The following is a 13,218-nucleotide window of genomic DNA, read 5'->3' as shown; positions in this document are numbered from 1 at the left end:
CATTTTTCTCATTAGTAGTAGAATATGAGGGTAGTAGGCAAAAAAAAATTGTTAAAAATAACTTGAAATACTGAAATACAGTTATTTTCAAACTGTAAATAACACAACACAAAAATATTTTAGGGAAGTAGTAAATTTTTTTTTTCGAAATACAACATTTTTTCGGGGGGCGCGGTGGCGCAGTGGGTTGGACCACAGTCCTGCTCTCCAGTGGGTCTGGGGTTCGAGTCCCGCTTGGGGTGCCTTGCGATGGACTGGCGTCCCGTCCTGGGTGTGTCCCCTCCCCCTCCGGCCTTACGCCCTGTGTTGCCGGATAGACTCCGGTTCCCCGTGACCCCGTATGGGACAAGCGGTTCTGAAATGTGTGTATAACATTTTATTCATGTGTAGCGAAATTACAGTGATTTCAAAATGATTTTAAAGAGTCATGTATAACAGTGGTCCATGGGTCCAGTCATACAAGGATGAACTGAAAATGAAAACTTTGGTTAAATGTTTTGTTAAAATGTGAACTTACTGTATATATTTCCTTGGTGAATGCATCTTTACCCTCATGAACATAATTTGCACTCCTATAATGTACACTTACCGACTACTTTATACTTGCTAGTACCGGGTTGGACCCCTTTTTGCCTTCAGAACTGCCTTAATTCTTTGTGGCATAGATTCAACAAGGTGCTGGAAACATTCCTCAGAGATTTTGGTTCATATTGACATGATAGCATCATGCAGTTGCTGCAGATTTGTCGGCTCCACATCCATGATGCAAATCTCCCATTCCACCACATCCCAAAGGTGCTCTACTGGTTTGAGATCTGGTGATTGTGGAGGCCATTTGAGTACAGTGAACTCATTGTCATGTTCAAGAAACCAGTGTGAGATGATTTGAGCTTTGTGACATGGCGCGTGGTCATAAAGGGATGGACATGGTCAGTAGCAATACTCAGGTAGGCTGTGGCGTTTAAACGATGCTTAGTTGGTACTAAGGGGCCCAAAGTGTGCCAAGAAAATATCCCCCACATCATTACACCACCACCAGCAGCCTGAACCGTTGATACAAGGCAGGATGGATCCATGCTTTCATGTTGTTTACGCTAAATTCTGACCCTACCACCTGAATGTCGCAGCAGAAATCGAGACTCATCAGACCAGGCAACATTTTTCTAATCTTCTATTGTCCAATTTTGGTGAGTCCATGCGAATTGTAGCCTCAGTTTCCTGTTCTTAGATGACAGGAGTGGCACCCGGTGTGGTCTTCTGCTGCTGCAGCCCATCTGCTTCAAGGTTCGATGTGTTGTGCATTCAGAGATGCTCTTCTGCATACCTTGGTTGTAACGAGTGGTTATTTGAGTTACTGTTGCCTTTCTACTAGCTTGAACCAGTCTGGCTATTCTCCTCTGACCTCTGACATCAACAAGGCATTTTCACCCACAGAACTGCTGCTCACTGGATGTTTTCTCTTTTTCTGACCATTCTCTGTAAACCCTAGAGATGGTTGTGCGTGAAAATCCAAGTAGATCAGCAGTTACTGAAATACTCAGACCAGCCCTTCTGGTACCAACAACCATGCCACGTTCAAAGTCACTTAAATCACCTTTCTTCCCCATTCTGATGCTCAGTTTGAACTTCAGCAGATCATCTTGACCATGTCTACATGCCTAAATGCATTGAGATGCTAGCATGTGATTGGCTAATTAGATATTTATGTTAACGAGCAGTTGAACAGGTATACCTAATAAAGTGGCCGGTGAGTGTATATCTTCAAGCTGTGCAATGTGCTTTGGATGAAGTTGTCCCTTGAGATTGGAAATAAATTCAGTGTAGAGAAGCTCAGCTCCATTACAGCCACGGAATCCGTGTAAAATGTAAATCTCCGTCTGTTAAAGAGTGTGTCTTAAATACAAACTGTTACATTCAGAGCAGCACTAAATATAACTGTCCCCTCATTAATCTGATCAGTTTCTTTTTCATCAATACATGCTCAGATTTTGTAGGGAGACAACTTTAGATGGATGCACGGGAAGTATCCTGTCCAGGTGCAACACAATTTTCGTTTACACTTATTCCCCATTGTCTGGTTCTAATTTGTTCCAGAAAATGGACCGAATCTTGAAAACTGCACATTGAAATTAATTAATCCATTATTTCGTATGGGGAAAAAAAAATCAGATTTGTTTCAAGTTCACTGCAAATCACCCTAAATGATGCATGGTATAATAAGGAAACAGTTGAGTAATACATTAAAACAGAATAAATAACAATTAATATTATCCATACATCCATTGTCTACAACCGCTTGTCCCAAGTGGGGTTATGGCGAGCCGGAACCTTACCAGGCAACACAGGACACAAGGCTGAAGGGGGAGGGGACACACCCAGGACAGGATGCCAGTCCGTCTCAACGCACCCCAAGCAGGGCCGTGCCACCATGCCCCCCAATTAATATTATACATAAGAAAAATTATAAAAAATGATTTCATAAACTTTCATAACGCTTAATGAGGGGGCAGTTAATAGTCCAAAGGTTGTAGGGTCTAATCCTGCCTACTGTTGTAGTACCCTTGGTCAAAGAACTTACTCTGAAATTCCTCCAGTAAAACAAAAAAAAAATTACCCAGCTTTACACACACACTGTCTGAAACTTCTTGTCCTGAGCGAGGCTGCGGTGAACCAGAGCCCAATCCGGCAACACAGGGCACAAGGCTGGAGGGGTTGGGGACGCACCCAGGACAGGACGCCGGTCTGCTGCAAGGCACCCTAAGCAGGACTCGAACCCCAGACCCGCCAGAGAGCAGGACCTGGCCAAGCCAGCCGCGCTGCCGTGCCCACTGCCCAGCTTTATGTATAACTAAATAATTGTAGGTAGCTTAACATTTGTAGAGAATGTGAGATAAACGGGTGGCATGGTGGCACAGTGAGTAGTGCTGCTGTCTCACTGTGCCTGGGTGTTGCAAGAGGACATGGGTTTGATCCCTGTTTAGTCTCTGTGGAGTTTACATGTTCTTCCCATTCCTGTGTGGGTTTCCTCCGGGTGCTCTGGTTTCCTCCCACAATTCGAAGACTTACTATTCAAGTTCCCCCATAGTGTGTGAGTGACGGAGAGAGTGTGTTCCACTGATGTATGGATGAGTGACCCATTGTAAGTAGTGTATCTAGCAGTGTAGGTCACCGCGCTGAATAAAGTGTGTGGACTGATAATACTAAATAGAGTTTACTGGACGTTGCTTTGGAGAAAGCATCTGCTAAACGAGTAAATGTGAAATTTTTAACTTGAAGTGTGAACTTCCTATGATAGTGTGTGGATTGGCATGAGGAAGGCAAAGACTAGATGCCACATTTCAATAAAAGAATCGTTAGAACATGAAATAGTGCAAAAGAAACGTGAGTAGGCAAGCGACACCACTGAGTTTGAAAGTGCAGCTGAGACTGGATATGTGGTTCCCACATGTGCATCTCACACTCTTATAGGGCTTCTTTGCACCATTGTCACGTGTGCTCTTGGTCTATTGCAGCAGCCTGAATGTCGCATCCCACGCAGTGTCGCAGAGTGGGGATATGAAAGTGCTAAGAAATACGTACTACCTATATGATATACCTTGGTTCTCTAGAAGGAGTTGACTGCCTTTTTTATTTAGTGTAGCTCTGTAATTAGATAATGTAGCTCTTAATGTATTTATCAACCAGCCTGCGAGAAATGAAAATATTTGCATTTCTCTCAGCGACAACGTCTGGAAGCCTGTGGAGTTCTGCTGGCTAAATGAGTTTCCCATAGTTTCTAGCAGGACGTGGGCAGAGTAAACATGATTGTGTTGTAAAAAAAAAAATGAATGATGGGAATGGGGATGCTGGACGAGGAGTCCCTCACTGCTTCTGCTTTGTTTCCTGCTGAATCAGGGATGAGGCGGAGATGGAATACTTGAAGATAGCTCAGGACCTGGAAATGTATGGCATTAACTACTTCCCTATTAGGGTAAGGAGCGCCGAAGATCACTTAATTGCTGAGTCTCTGGGAAATGTTTCATTGAAACACCCTCACAGAGTGCCTGTGGAGAGTCACAAGTGGATCATGTTTGTGCGGGGGTGTGTCTAAAAGGGTGGCACGGGATTGCCCCCCCCCAACGCCATTGCGCTAGAGTACTGTCAATCTGACAATGCTCAACGCCATTGAAGCGCTGTCAGTCTCTGCCTGATTTGCGATGCAGAATCAGAGTACCACATTTTTCAAACAGGACAAGAGACACAAGTCGACCACAGACCACGTCTCTGTTCATGGTATGAACACATTCAGTTATATATTTGGAAATATGTGGACTGGCATGTTGTCATTCTCTGCCTCCATACATAATATACAGAGGTGACCCCCCCTGACTGTTTTTGCCCCCTCCCCCCACATGCCACCTCATTTAAAAAATCCTGGATTAGTCCCTGTGTTTGTCTCGCCCCAAGTTACCCTCACGTCCTGGCATTATCCTCCTTCCAAACCGGACTTTTTCTTTACTGCAATTTCACTCCTCTATTTACTTTCCACATCTCTATTGGGGCTGCCAGTATTACCAGTATCTTCTCAACTCATGCTGTCAAATAAACCGAGTCAGCCGACATTTTTCCAGTGGCACTCAACAAAATGGCCCATCAGTGTAAAACTATCAGTTGGTACTCTCGTGTTACTGTGCAAATTTCTATTGTGTCAATGTGATGTGACAGATGGCAAATAGCTCTGTTTGCTATAATAACGACAACATTATGGCAAAGTGGCCCTGATAGAGTGCCTTGCCAAACTGTCGATTCCTTTAAAGTTGTGTGTGGAAGCAGAACCAGCTCTCAGGCTTCAGTTGTGCCGCAGAATTTATAGTATTTTAAAATGTTGTGTGCCATGTGTTGCTACCTTGCAGAACAAAAAGGGAACGGACCTGTTGCTGGGGGTGGATGCTCTTGGCCTGCACATCTACAACCCTGACAACAGACTCACGCCCAAGATCTCCTTCCCCTGGAATGAGATCCGCAACATCTCCTACAGCGATAAAGAGGTACGCCTTGGTTCCGCTGCAGTCCGTGTCTCTGGCTGTGTCTTTTTTTTCCCCAAAATGAATGACAGATCCCTTTTTTGGTCTTCCTGTTTCCTCAGTTTGCCATAAAGCCCTTGGACAAAAAGGCAGACGTCTTCAAGTTCAACTCTTCGAAGCTGCGAGTCAACAAGTTGGTGGGTTTTCGTACACCCCTGAATTTGACTGCATTTCTACATGGAGTTCTGCTCATTGGCTGTATTGTAACAGTGAATTAATTTCAGGGGAAATAGCTGATAGGTTGTGGATTTCTTCATTTTCACATAGCACAACAAGATGGTGTTCCTCAAAACTTGCATGCGGACGAAAAACTTGAAAAAGAACAGAGCATTTTCTTAGTTATTTTCTGAGTTATTGAGAAATATACTGTATTTTCTATTTTTATGCAAATGAAAATATATGCATTTACATTTATTTACTTCTGTTCAAAGTGACACACTGATTTACTCATTTATATAGCTGGGTGATTTTTTTTTTTTTTTTTTAACTGTATTCAGGTGAATTACTTGGGGCAGCTGGTAGTATAGTGCTTAGAGTTGTTGTCTGTGGACCCAAAGGTCACAGGTTTGATCCCCACCAACAGCTGTAGTACCCTTGAGCAAGGTACTTACCCTAAATTGCTCCAGTAAAATGACCCAGCTGTATAAAAGGGAAAATAATTGTAGGTAGATTAACATTGTAAATTGCTTTGGAAGAAACCATTACCTAAATGAATTCATTTAAATTTACCTTGTTCAGGGCTTAAACAGCCACAGGTGGCATTCAAACCTGGGGCTGTTAAGCTGAAGGCTGAAGCTCTAACCGCTTTTAGGAGTGAGTAGTGTGAAAAGAGTGTTAACTCCTGCTGGTTACTTTGAAAGTGTGGGATTATGCTGGCATGAGAGGCTCTGGAGTAGAGGCACAGCTCTGCATAATGTTGTTTCTCCCAGGTAACCCACCTACCCCTTGTATCCTAGCAGATCCTCCAGCTGTGCATTGGGAACCACGATCTGTTCATGAGAAGGCGCCGTGTGGACTCTTTGGAGGTGCAACAGATGAAGTCCCAGGCACGCGAGGAGAAAGCCCGCAAACAGGTGAGTAGGAAAAGGGTGGGGACATTGGGAATAGTGGGTGGAGTCTGATAGTGACATCACCTGAAGTTGCATTTATACCTGGGCCATGCAGTATACCACTGTAAGTGATATTCTCATTAATGTTTCCCTGTGATTTTCTCCACACTTATTGCCATTAATGTTTTAACTAAGATAAGGCTCTGTTAATTAAGTTGCAAATGTCAAGTGTAGCTTTAAGTGTAACAGAGTGAGCATTTATTTGTGTCCTCTGCAGGGGTAATGATGTATATCTTGAGACAATAACGAAATCTAAATTGATATGAAGAGGGCGATCGAAAATGTAAATGTGATGACGGGAGTATTTGCTTTGGTGTCTTTCTCTGTCTCCTTCTAACCCTGACCCCACTTGATCAGATGGAGCGGCAACGGCTGGCACGGGAGAAGCACCTCCGCGAAGAGGCTGAGAGGGAGAGGGATGAACTGGAGAGGAGACTGCTGCAGATGCAGAGTGAGGCACAGATGGCCAATGAAGCCCTGGTGAGCCCATCAGACCCTTATCCCAGTGTCACTGAAGCAAACATGAAGCCTCATGGGAGGCAAACACAGCAGTATGCTATAAACCACAGATTCTGTTTTCACACACCTCTGCTGCACTGGAGCAGTAATTCGTTTTTAGATACTTTTATCAATGGAGAATCATGCAGCACACATTTTGACCCATAATCCCTACATGCAGCTGGACAGACCAGTATATATCAGGGGTCTCCGCCGTGTGTCCTGAGGGCAGCATGAAGCCCGCTGTTTTACATAATGCAGCTTGCAAGAACATTTGTAAAATAATTATCTGCCATAAATAACATAAATTCTCATGCAATAATACAGTTACTGTTAGACACACACTGCACCTAAATAAAATACAATAAAATAAATAACAGTTTTTCAGTTGAGACACTTAAAATTTGTTATGTCACTTACCATAATTTTTACACGTTTCACTCTCAAGCCAGTTCACAGTAATGATTGTGGTCCCTGGCCCAAGAAGGATGGGCACTCCTGCTTTAGATGAATTACTTGTCTCAAGGGTGCAAGAGCAGCACCCCTCCTCACACTTAATGCTGCAACAATTTTGGTGATCCTGACGTCATTACATTTATATGTTTAGCTGACTCTTTCCTCCACGCTTATTTATAATGTTAAGCTTCTTACCTGTGGTTTACCACTTTATATAGCTGGGTAATTTTCACTCTCTCAATTCAGGGAAAGTACTTTTCTGAAGGGTACAACAGCCAGGGAGTGGGATTCAAACCTGGGTCCTTTGAATGCAAGGCAGCAGCTGTGACCACTATGCCACCTGAACCCTGTGCAGCACCATTTGTTGTGATGTTTATTCTAAAATTAGTTTTTTTTTTTTTTTTTTTGTTAAAACCAGTTTTTACTAGTGCTGTGGTGCTGGTAATGTGCTTGTCACAAGTAATAATGGAAATACAGTATGTGGGAAATATGTAAGTGAGCCATCCCATAGGCATTCATAGAATACCAAGTGGGCTCTGCAGCGTGTTTCATCAGCCACGACTTCCAGGAGGTGTTGAATTACAGTGCTTTGCGGCACTGCTCACCCCCTGCAGCTGCGGTCTGAGGAGACAGCTGACCTGTTGGCGGAGAAAGCGCAAATTGCAGAGGAGGAGGCCAAGCTGCTGGCTTTGAAAGCTGCTGAGGCAGAGCAGGAGATGCAGCGCATCAAGGTGACAGCAATCCGCAGCGAAGAGGAGAAAAGGCTCATGGAGCAGAAGATGCTGGAGGCTGAGATGCTGGCGCTGAAGATGGCCGAGGAGTCAGACAGGAGGTATAGACATGAATTGTGTTTAGAAGGCAGAGAGGATCCTCACCTCTTGTTTATACAGTTATTTATGGCCATAGAGTCCACAACATGTTTAAATATATTTATTATCTATTTGCTGAACTAAAACTTTTCTTCAAAGCCATTTAAAGTTGAAGGTTTATATACTAAGCTATCGGCTGCAGACTGGGAGCAGCAGCAGCAGTAATGCTGTCGCTGTACCGGAAGGTAGTGTTGAAGGGGGAGCTGATCCATGAGGCAAAGCTCTCTATTTACTGGTCAATCTACATCCCTACCCTCACCTATGGTCGTGCTCAACTGCTCCCCTTCTGTCCTTTGACATTACCACTGCTCATGTTTTCGCCTGAAATTTCTTCTGTTTTACAACTAATGCATGGAAAAATTACGCTGTCTTATTTGAGGTCTTTGCTAATTTTGAACTACATTATGCCGTAATTACAACTAATCATTGAAAATAGAAAACACCTTTCAACAAACTCATATTTTTAACTTATTTATTCCATAAATTTGCAATGTTCCTGATCTTGACTGTGATGAAACACCAGACATGGAAGTGAATTGAACTGCAACACTCCTGCAGTCCTCTTCTGTCTGTGCTTGGACATTAACTGGAGTCTGAGTAACCCTGGTAAGGGTATAGGATGGTTTAGGAACTGAAACTCCCCATGACTCCTGCATACATCACAGTTGATGTGTCCATTGCGTTTCAAGATATGTGTAATAAATGTCTGAGTGCATCTGGCTGCCAACTAATGTAATTTAGTGGGAGCGCAGGTTTAGATGTGAAGTTTTAGAAAATGGACAGGTGAAGAAAATGCAAATAAAAATAAATGAATAACCTGGAAAACATGTTTGTATCTTTCAAAATTCATGACTCATGTCAATTCATGACATGGTTTGTGGAGGTAGGAAAGACTCCTATTTTCAGACCCCTCTACTTTCCACTGAGTAATCAATCAATCAATCAATCAGTCAGTCATTCAAAGGTTTATTTATCATATGCACAATAATGCAGCATACAGCAGTGATTGCTGGCAATGAAATGTATTTTTCCAAAAGCTTGTGGTGGGGGAGTAAAAAAGTAACAACATACATTAAGATTTCAAATATGTTAAAAACATTTACAAAATACAACACAATAGGATTTTGGTAACACTAATATCTATTAAGTAAAACTATTGATGAACAAAAGCCAGATGAGTTATTCAATTGGATGCTGCTTGACTGTTCAAGAGTCTAACAGCCTGGAGATGGACGCTATTCTGCAGATTTTGATTTGATACATTGGTTATGTTTACCGGAAGGCAGGAGAGAAAATAGTGTATGACGAGGATGACTGGGGGCCTTGAGGATAGCCCTGGCCTTCTTAAGGCATCTGGCTACGTAGATGTCCTGGATGTTTGGAAGCTCACAGCCAGTGATGAGCTGTGCCCACTTCACCGCCCTCTGCAGTTCCGAGCAGCTCCCAGTAATCATTGCATTACAATTGCATTACAATTCCAGCATTACAATTTAGTAATCGCTGATGTCCCAGGGTCTTAGCAGTGTTGTTCAGTGATGCATTGTTTCAATGGCCATACCCAACATTACCCATATCCAAAATCAAGCATTTCATGATTGGGCTCTGTGTCTTCAGGGCCAAGGAAGCTGAACAGCTGAAGCAAGACCTGGAGGAGGCAAGGGAGTCCGAACGGAGGGCCAAGAACAAGCTGCTGGAGATCACCAGCAGATCGGTCAAAACGGTACTGTCCTCTGTACGGGTGGACTGTGTAAGAGTGCAACCCGTTACCCTTTGCACTCATGTAACATTCACATTACAGAATTCTAAAAAGGAAGTATAGATGGGCCCTAGTGTAATGCAGAGCTATTTCTTCTCAGGCCAAATAGTAACATGGGAAAGAGTGTGGTGTCAGTGAGATGTACGTACAAATGAAATTAATTGTTGTTCTCCAAAAGGCACAGACATGCTCAGTGGTTCTCAAAACACAGGTGAGTCTGCAGGATGTCTCAGTGGCAGCCTTAAACACTATTTTTGTCTCTTGGCAGCCGACGCAGCTAGCCACTATGCCCCCTGATATCCCTGGCATGAACCTCAGCAGTGAGAACCTCTCATTCGACTTCAAAGACACTGATATGAAGCGGCTCTCTATGGAAATTGAGAAAGAGAAGTAAGTGGGGTTGGGTGTAGGGCATTTGTTAATGGGGTTGCTGGGGGAAGGGGCTAGGAAGGAAACAAAGTCTTTTACTTGGTGAAAAAAGCTGTTGTGTTCTCCAGTTTGTGGGATGCCTAATTTGTAGCTGTGCATTTGTTTAACAGTTAAGGCCAAATTGAGCATTTGTGTCCCAGGAAGGGGCTATCCATCATGCATCTGAGAAAGATCCTTGCCTGCTACTGTGTCAGTAAAATTCTGCAGTATAAATGATAAACTGTAAAACTGGGACCTCCATCAAATGTTGACATATACACTCACTAGCTGCTTTATCAGATATAACTAGCTAGTACTCGGTGGCATTCTGTTTCACCTCCATAACTGCGTGAATTCAGAAACAAGGTGCTGGACTCATTCCACAGTGTTCTTAGTCAGTACCGGGTTTACAGCTTTACTCCGTTTCTGCAGATTGTTTTGGTGGCACATTCATTCTGCAATCATGCTTTTCCTCCTCCTCCTCAGAAAAGATGCTCTATTGGCTTGAGGGGTGGACATTTTGCAGAGCATTTGAGTAAAGCGATGACACTTATGTTTGTGCAACTGTCTTGAGAACATCTGTGCTTTGTGACATAGCACATTATTGTCTTGGAAGTATAATTCTAAGAAAAGTTAAACTGGCTTTGTGGGGAAGACCCTGATAAGCAACAATGTTTCAGTAAGTTGTGGAATTCAAAAATGCTCAGCTAGTGCTAGAAACCTACTGGGTGCCAGGAAAACATTCTCTGCAACATTACACCACCACCACCACTACCAGTCTGTACCACCAGGTGTACCTAATAAAGTGGCCAGTGTGCGGACTGCCTGATAGAGTAGCTTCCTTGCAAATGAAAGTTTCTTCAGTACTGCTTGGATCCTGCCCACTGTAGCTGTTTCTTTTCATTACACATGTGAGCTGTGATGTGGTGTTTTGGTGTCTCTACCAGGGTGGAGTACTTGGAAAAGAGCAAACACCTGCAGGAGCAGCTGAATGAGCTGAAGACAGAGATTGAGTCGTTGAAGTTGAAGGAGCGTGAGACACCCTTGGACATCCTGCACAATGAGAATGCCGAGAGGGGCACCAGCAAGCAAAGCAACTTCAAAAAGGTGTGCAACATCCTGTCAATCTATCTTTGACATTTATTCTTATTTTTGATGTGTTTCTCCAGCACTGCTTACTCTATTAAACTACTTACAGAGATTTACCATATCATATAGCAGGATAATATTTACTGGAGCAATTCAGGGCATGCATGTTGCATTATAGCAGATGGTGGGATTTGAGCCTGGGACTATGGGTAAGTCTTTGACTGAAAGGTGATAGCTGAAACCACTCTCCTACCCACTGCCTTTGTATTTATTGTATTTTAAAAATATTTATTAAGTTTCAGTTACTTGTTTTATTTCTGGTAAATATGTTTGCAATGACAGAAAATATGAGAATGTTATTTACATCCTTACCACCAGGCTTAAGGTCAGTAGACTATGAAATACTGCAGATTCCAGAGCATGTTGAAATGTTTCATAATACTGTAGTACCTTGATCAAGGTATTTAACCCTGAATTACTCCAGCTAAATAAAAGGGTAAATCACTGTAAGCACCTTAATATTGTAATTTATTCACTTACAAGAGGTGTGAGCGGATGTATGTTCGATCCCCACTCAGTCTGTGTGGAGTTTGCATGTTCTCCCCGTGTCTGCATGGGTTTTCTCCGGGTGCTCTGGTTTCCTCCCACGGTCCAAAGACTCGCTGTTCAGGTTTACCCCATAGTGTGTGAATGATAGTGTGTTCCACTGATTTATGGATGAGTGACTAATTGTAAGTAGTGTATCTAGCAGTGTAAGTCATCTTGGTGAATAAGGTATGTGGGCTGATAATACTACATAGAGTTTATGGGACGTTGCTTTGGAGAAAGCGTCTGCTAAATGAGTAAATGTGAAACGTTTAACAAATTGTGAACTTATTTCGATAGTGTGTGGATTGGCATGAGGAAGGCGAAGACTAGACGTCACATTTCAATAAAAGAATCGTTAGAACATGAAATAGTGCAAAAGAAACGTGAGTAGGCAAGCGACACCACCAAGTTTGAAAGTGCAACTGAGACTGGATATGTGCTTCCCACATGTGCATCTCACACTCTTATAGGGCTTCTTGACACCATTGTCAAGCGTGCTCTTGGTCTATTGCAGCAGCCTTGGTGAATAAGGTGTATGGGCTGATAACACTACATAGAGTTCATTGGACGTTGCTTTGGAGAAAACATCAGCTAAATGGAAATAAAACCATAACATTTTACATGTGTCAAAATGAAAAGCCTGAGAGACTTGTTTCTCCCTTGATGTTATTAGGCATTTCTTATGCTTAAAACAGTTGTTGAGGAAATGTATGTTTTGAAAATGCTCATTAATTAATTTTTGAAATAGTTTATTGTATCTCCACTTTTAGTGTGCTCTGACTTAGAGGTGATGACGATGTTGCATTTTTTAAGAGCTTTGTTCATAAAAACGGCAGAAGAATTGTTTTTCTAGCACAGACTGTATAGATATTGATAACCTTTTAGAAGCTACTTTATATAATTACTGATAGCTATAGAAAACAAAACGTGTAATTTTTTTGGAGCCATTTATGATGCATTTCTGGAACCCTGTTATGCATTTCTGACCATAGCCTCTTTGGGACATGAACAGAAGTGCGATCTACATTAACAATCCACAAGTTATTTCCAGTCACATCTTTTGTAGAGATTAGGATGGGTTAAATAGGATGTTGAGATGAAGTGTGCGACATGCTGTGACTCAAAGGGGCTGGTAATTATGCGCTCTGAGCTGTGTGGGGGAGATACAGGAGAAACGCCTGTTCTCTGATCCCTCCTTTTTCGCCCTGTGAAATCTTTCATGATCACATGCTACTTCTGTCTGCTGCTCCACCCGTTTGTTGCCTCGGCCTTTTTAATGGCTCTCGGCAGCTAAGGAGCTTGTTAAACCATAGCTGTGACCGGAGACTTGGGTAGCTGCAGGGTCTCGGTGCTCTGAAAAGTCACAGTGTAGGTTTCCAAAG

The 13,218-nt window shown here is 42.8% G+C and overlaps 1 protein-coding gene across 3 annotated transcripts in view; it reads left to right on the top strand.

Moving 5' to 3' along the window:
- nf2a (NF2, moesin-ezrin-radixin like (MERLIN) tumor suppressor a) overlaps positions 1-13,218 on the top strand; it is a 50,133-nt gene that overhangs the window by 31,619 nt on the left and 5,296 nt on the right. For 2 of the 3 annotated variants that reach the window (XM_029256981.1, XM_018740542.2), the window contains exons 8-16: positions 3,895-3,970; positions 4,893-5,027; positions 5,126-5,200; positions 6,020-6,136; positions 6,530-6,652; positions 7,741-7,958; positions 9,610-9,715; positions 10,020-10,141; positions 11,107-11,266. In XM_029256981.1, coding sequence (XP_029112814.1) covers positions 3,895-3,970; positions 4,893-5,027; positions 5,126-5,200; positions 6,020-6,136; positions 6,530-6,652; positions 7,741-7,958; positions 9,610-9,715; positions 10,020-10,141; positions 11,107-11,266 — 1,132 coding nt within the window. The remainder of the gene's footprint in view (positions 1-3,894; positions 3,971-4,892; positions 5,028-5,125; positions 5,201-6,019; positions 6,137-6,529; positions 6,653-7,740; positions 7,959-9,609; positions 9,716-10,019; positions 10,142-11,106; positions 11,267-13,218) is intronic. The other variant, XM_018740543.2, reaches the window with a different exon arrangement.

This window comes from Scleropages formosus, chromosome 12, assembly GCF_900964775.1.
Source record: "Scleropages formosus chromosome 12, fSclFor1.1, whole genome shotgun sequence".
In the NCBI taxonomy this organism is placed as follows: domain Eukaryota; kingdom Metazoa; phylum Chordata; class Actinopteri; order Osteoglossiformes; family Osteoglossidae; genus Scleropages; species Scleropages formosus.
This window is presented reverse-complemented; position numbering and strand designations above follow the sequence as displayed.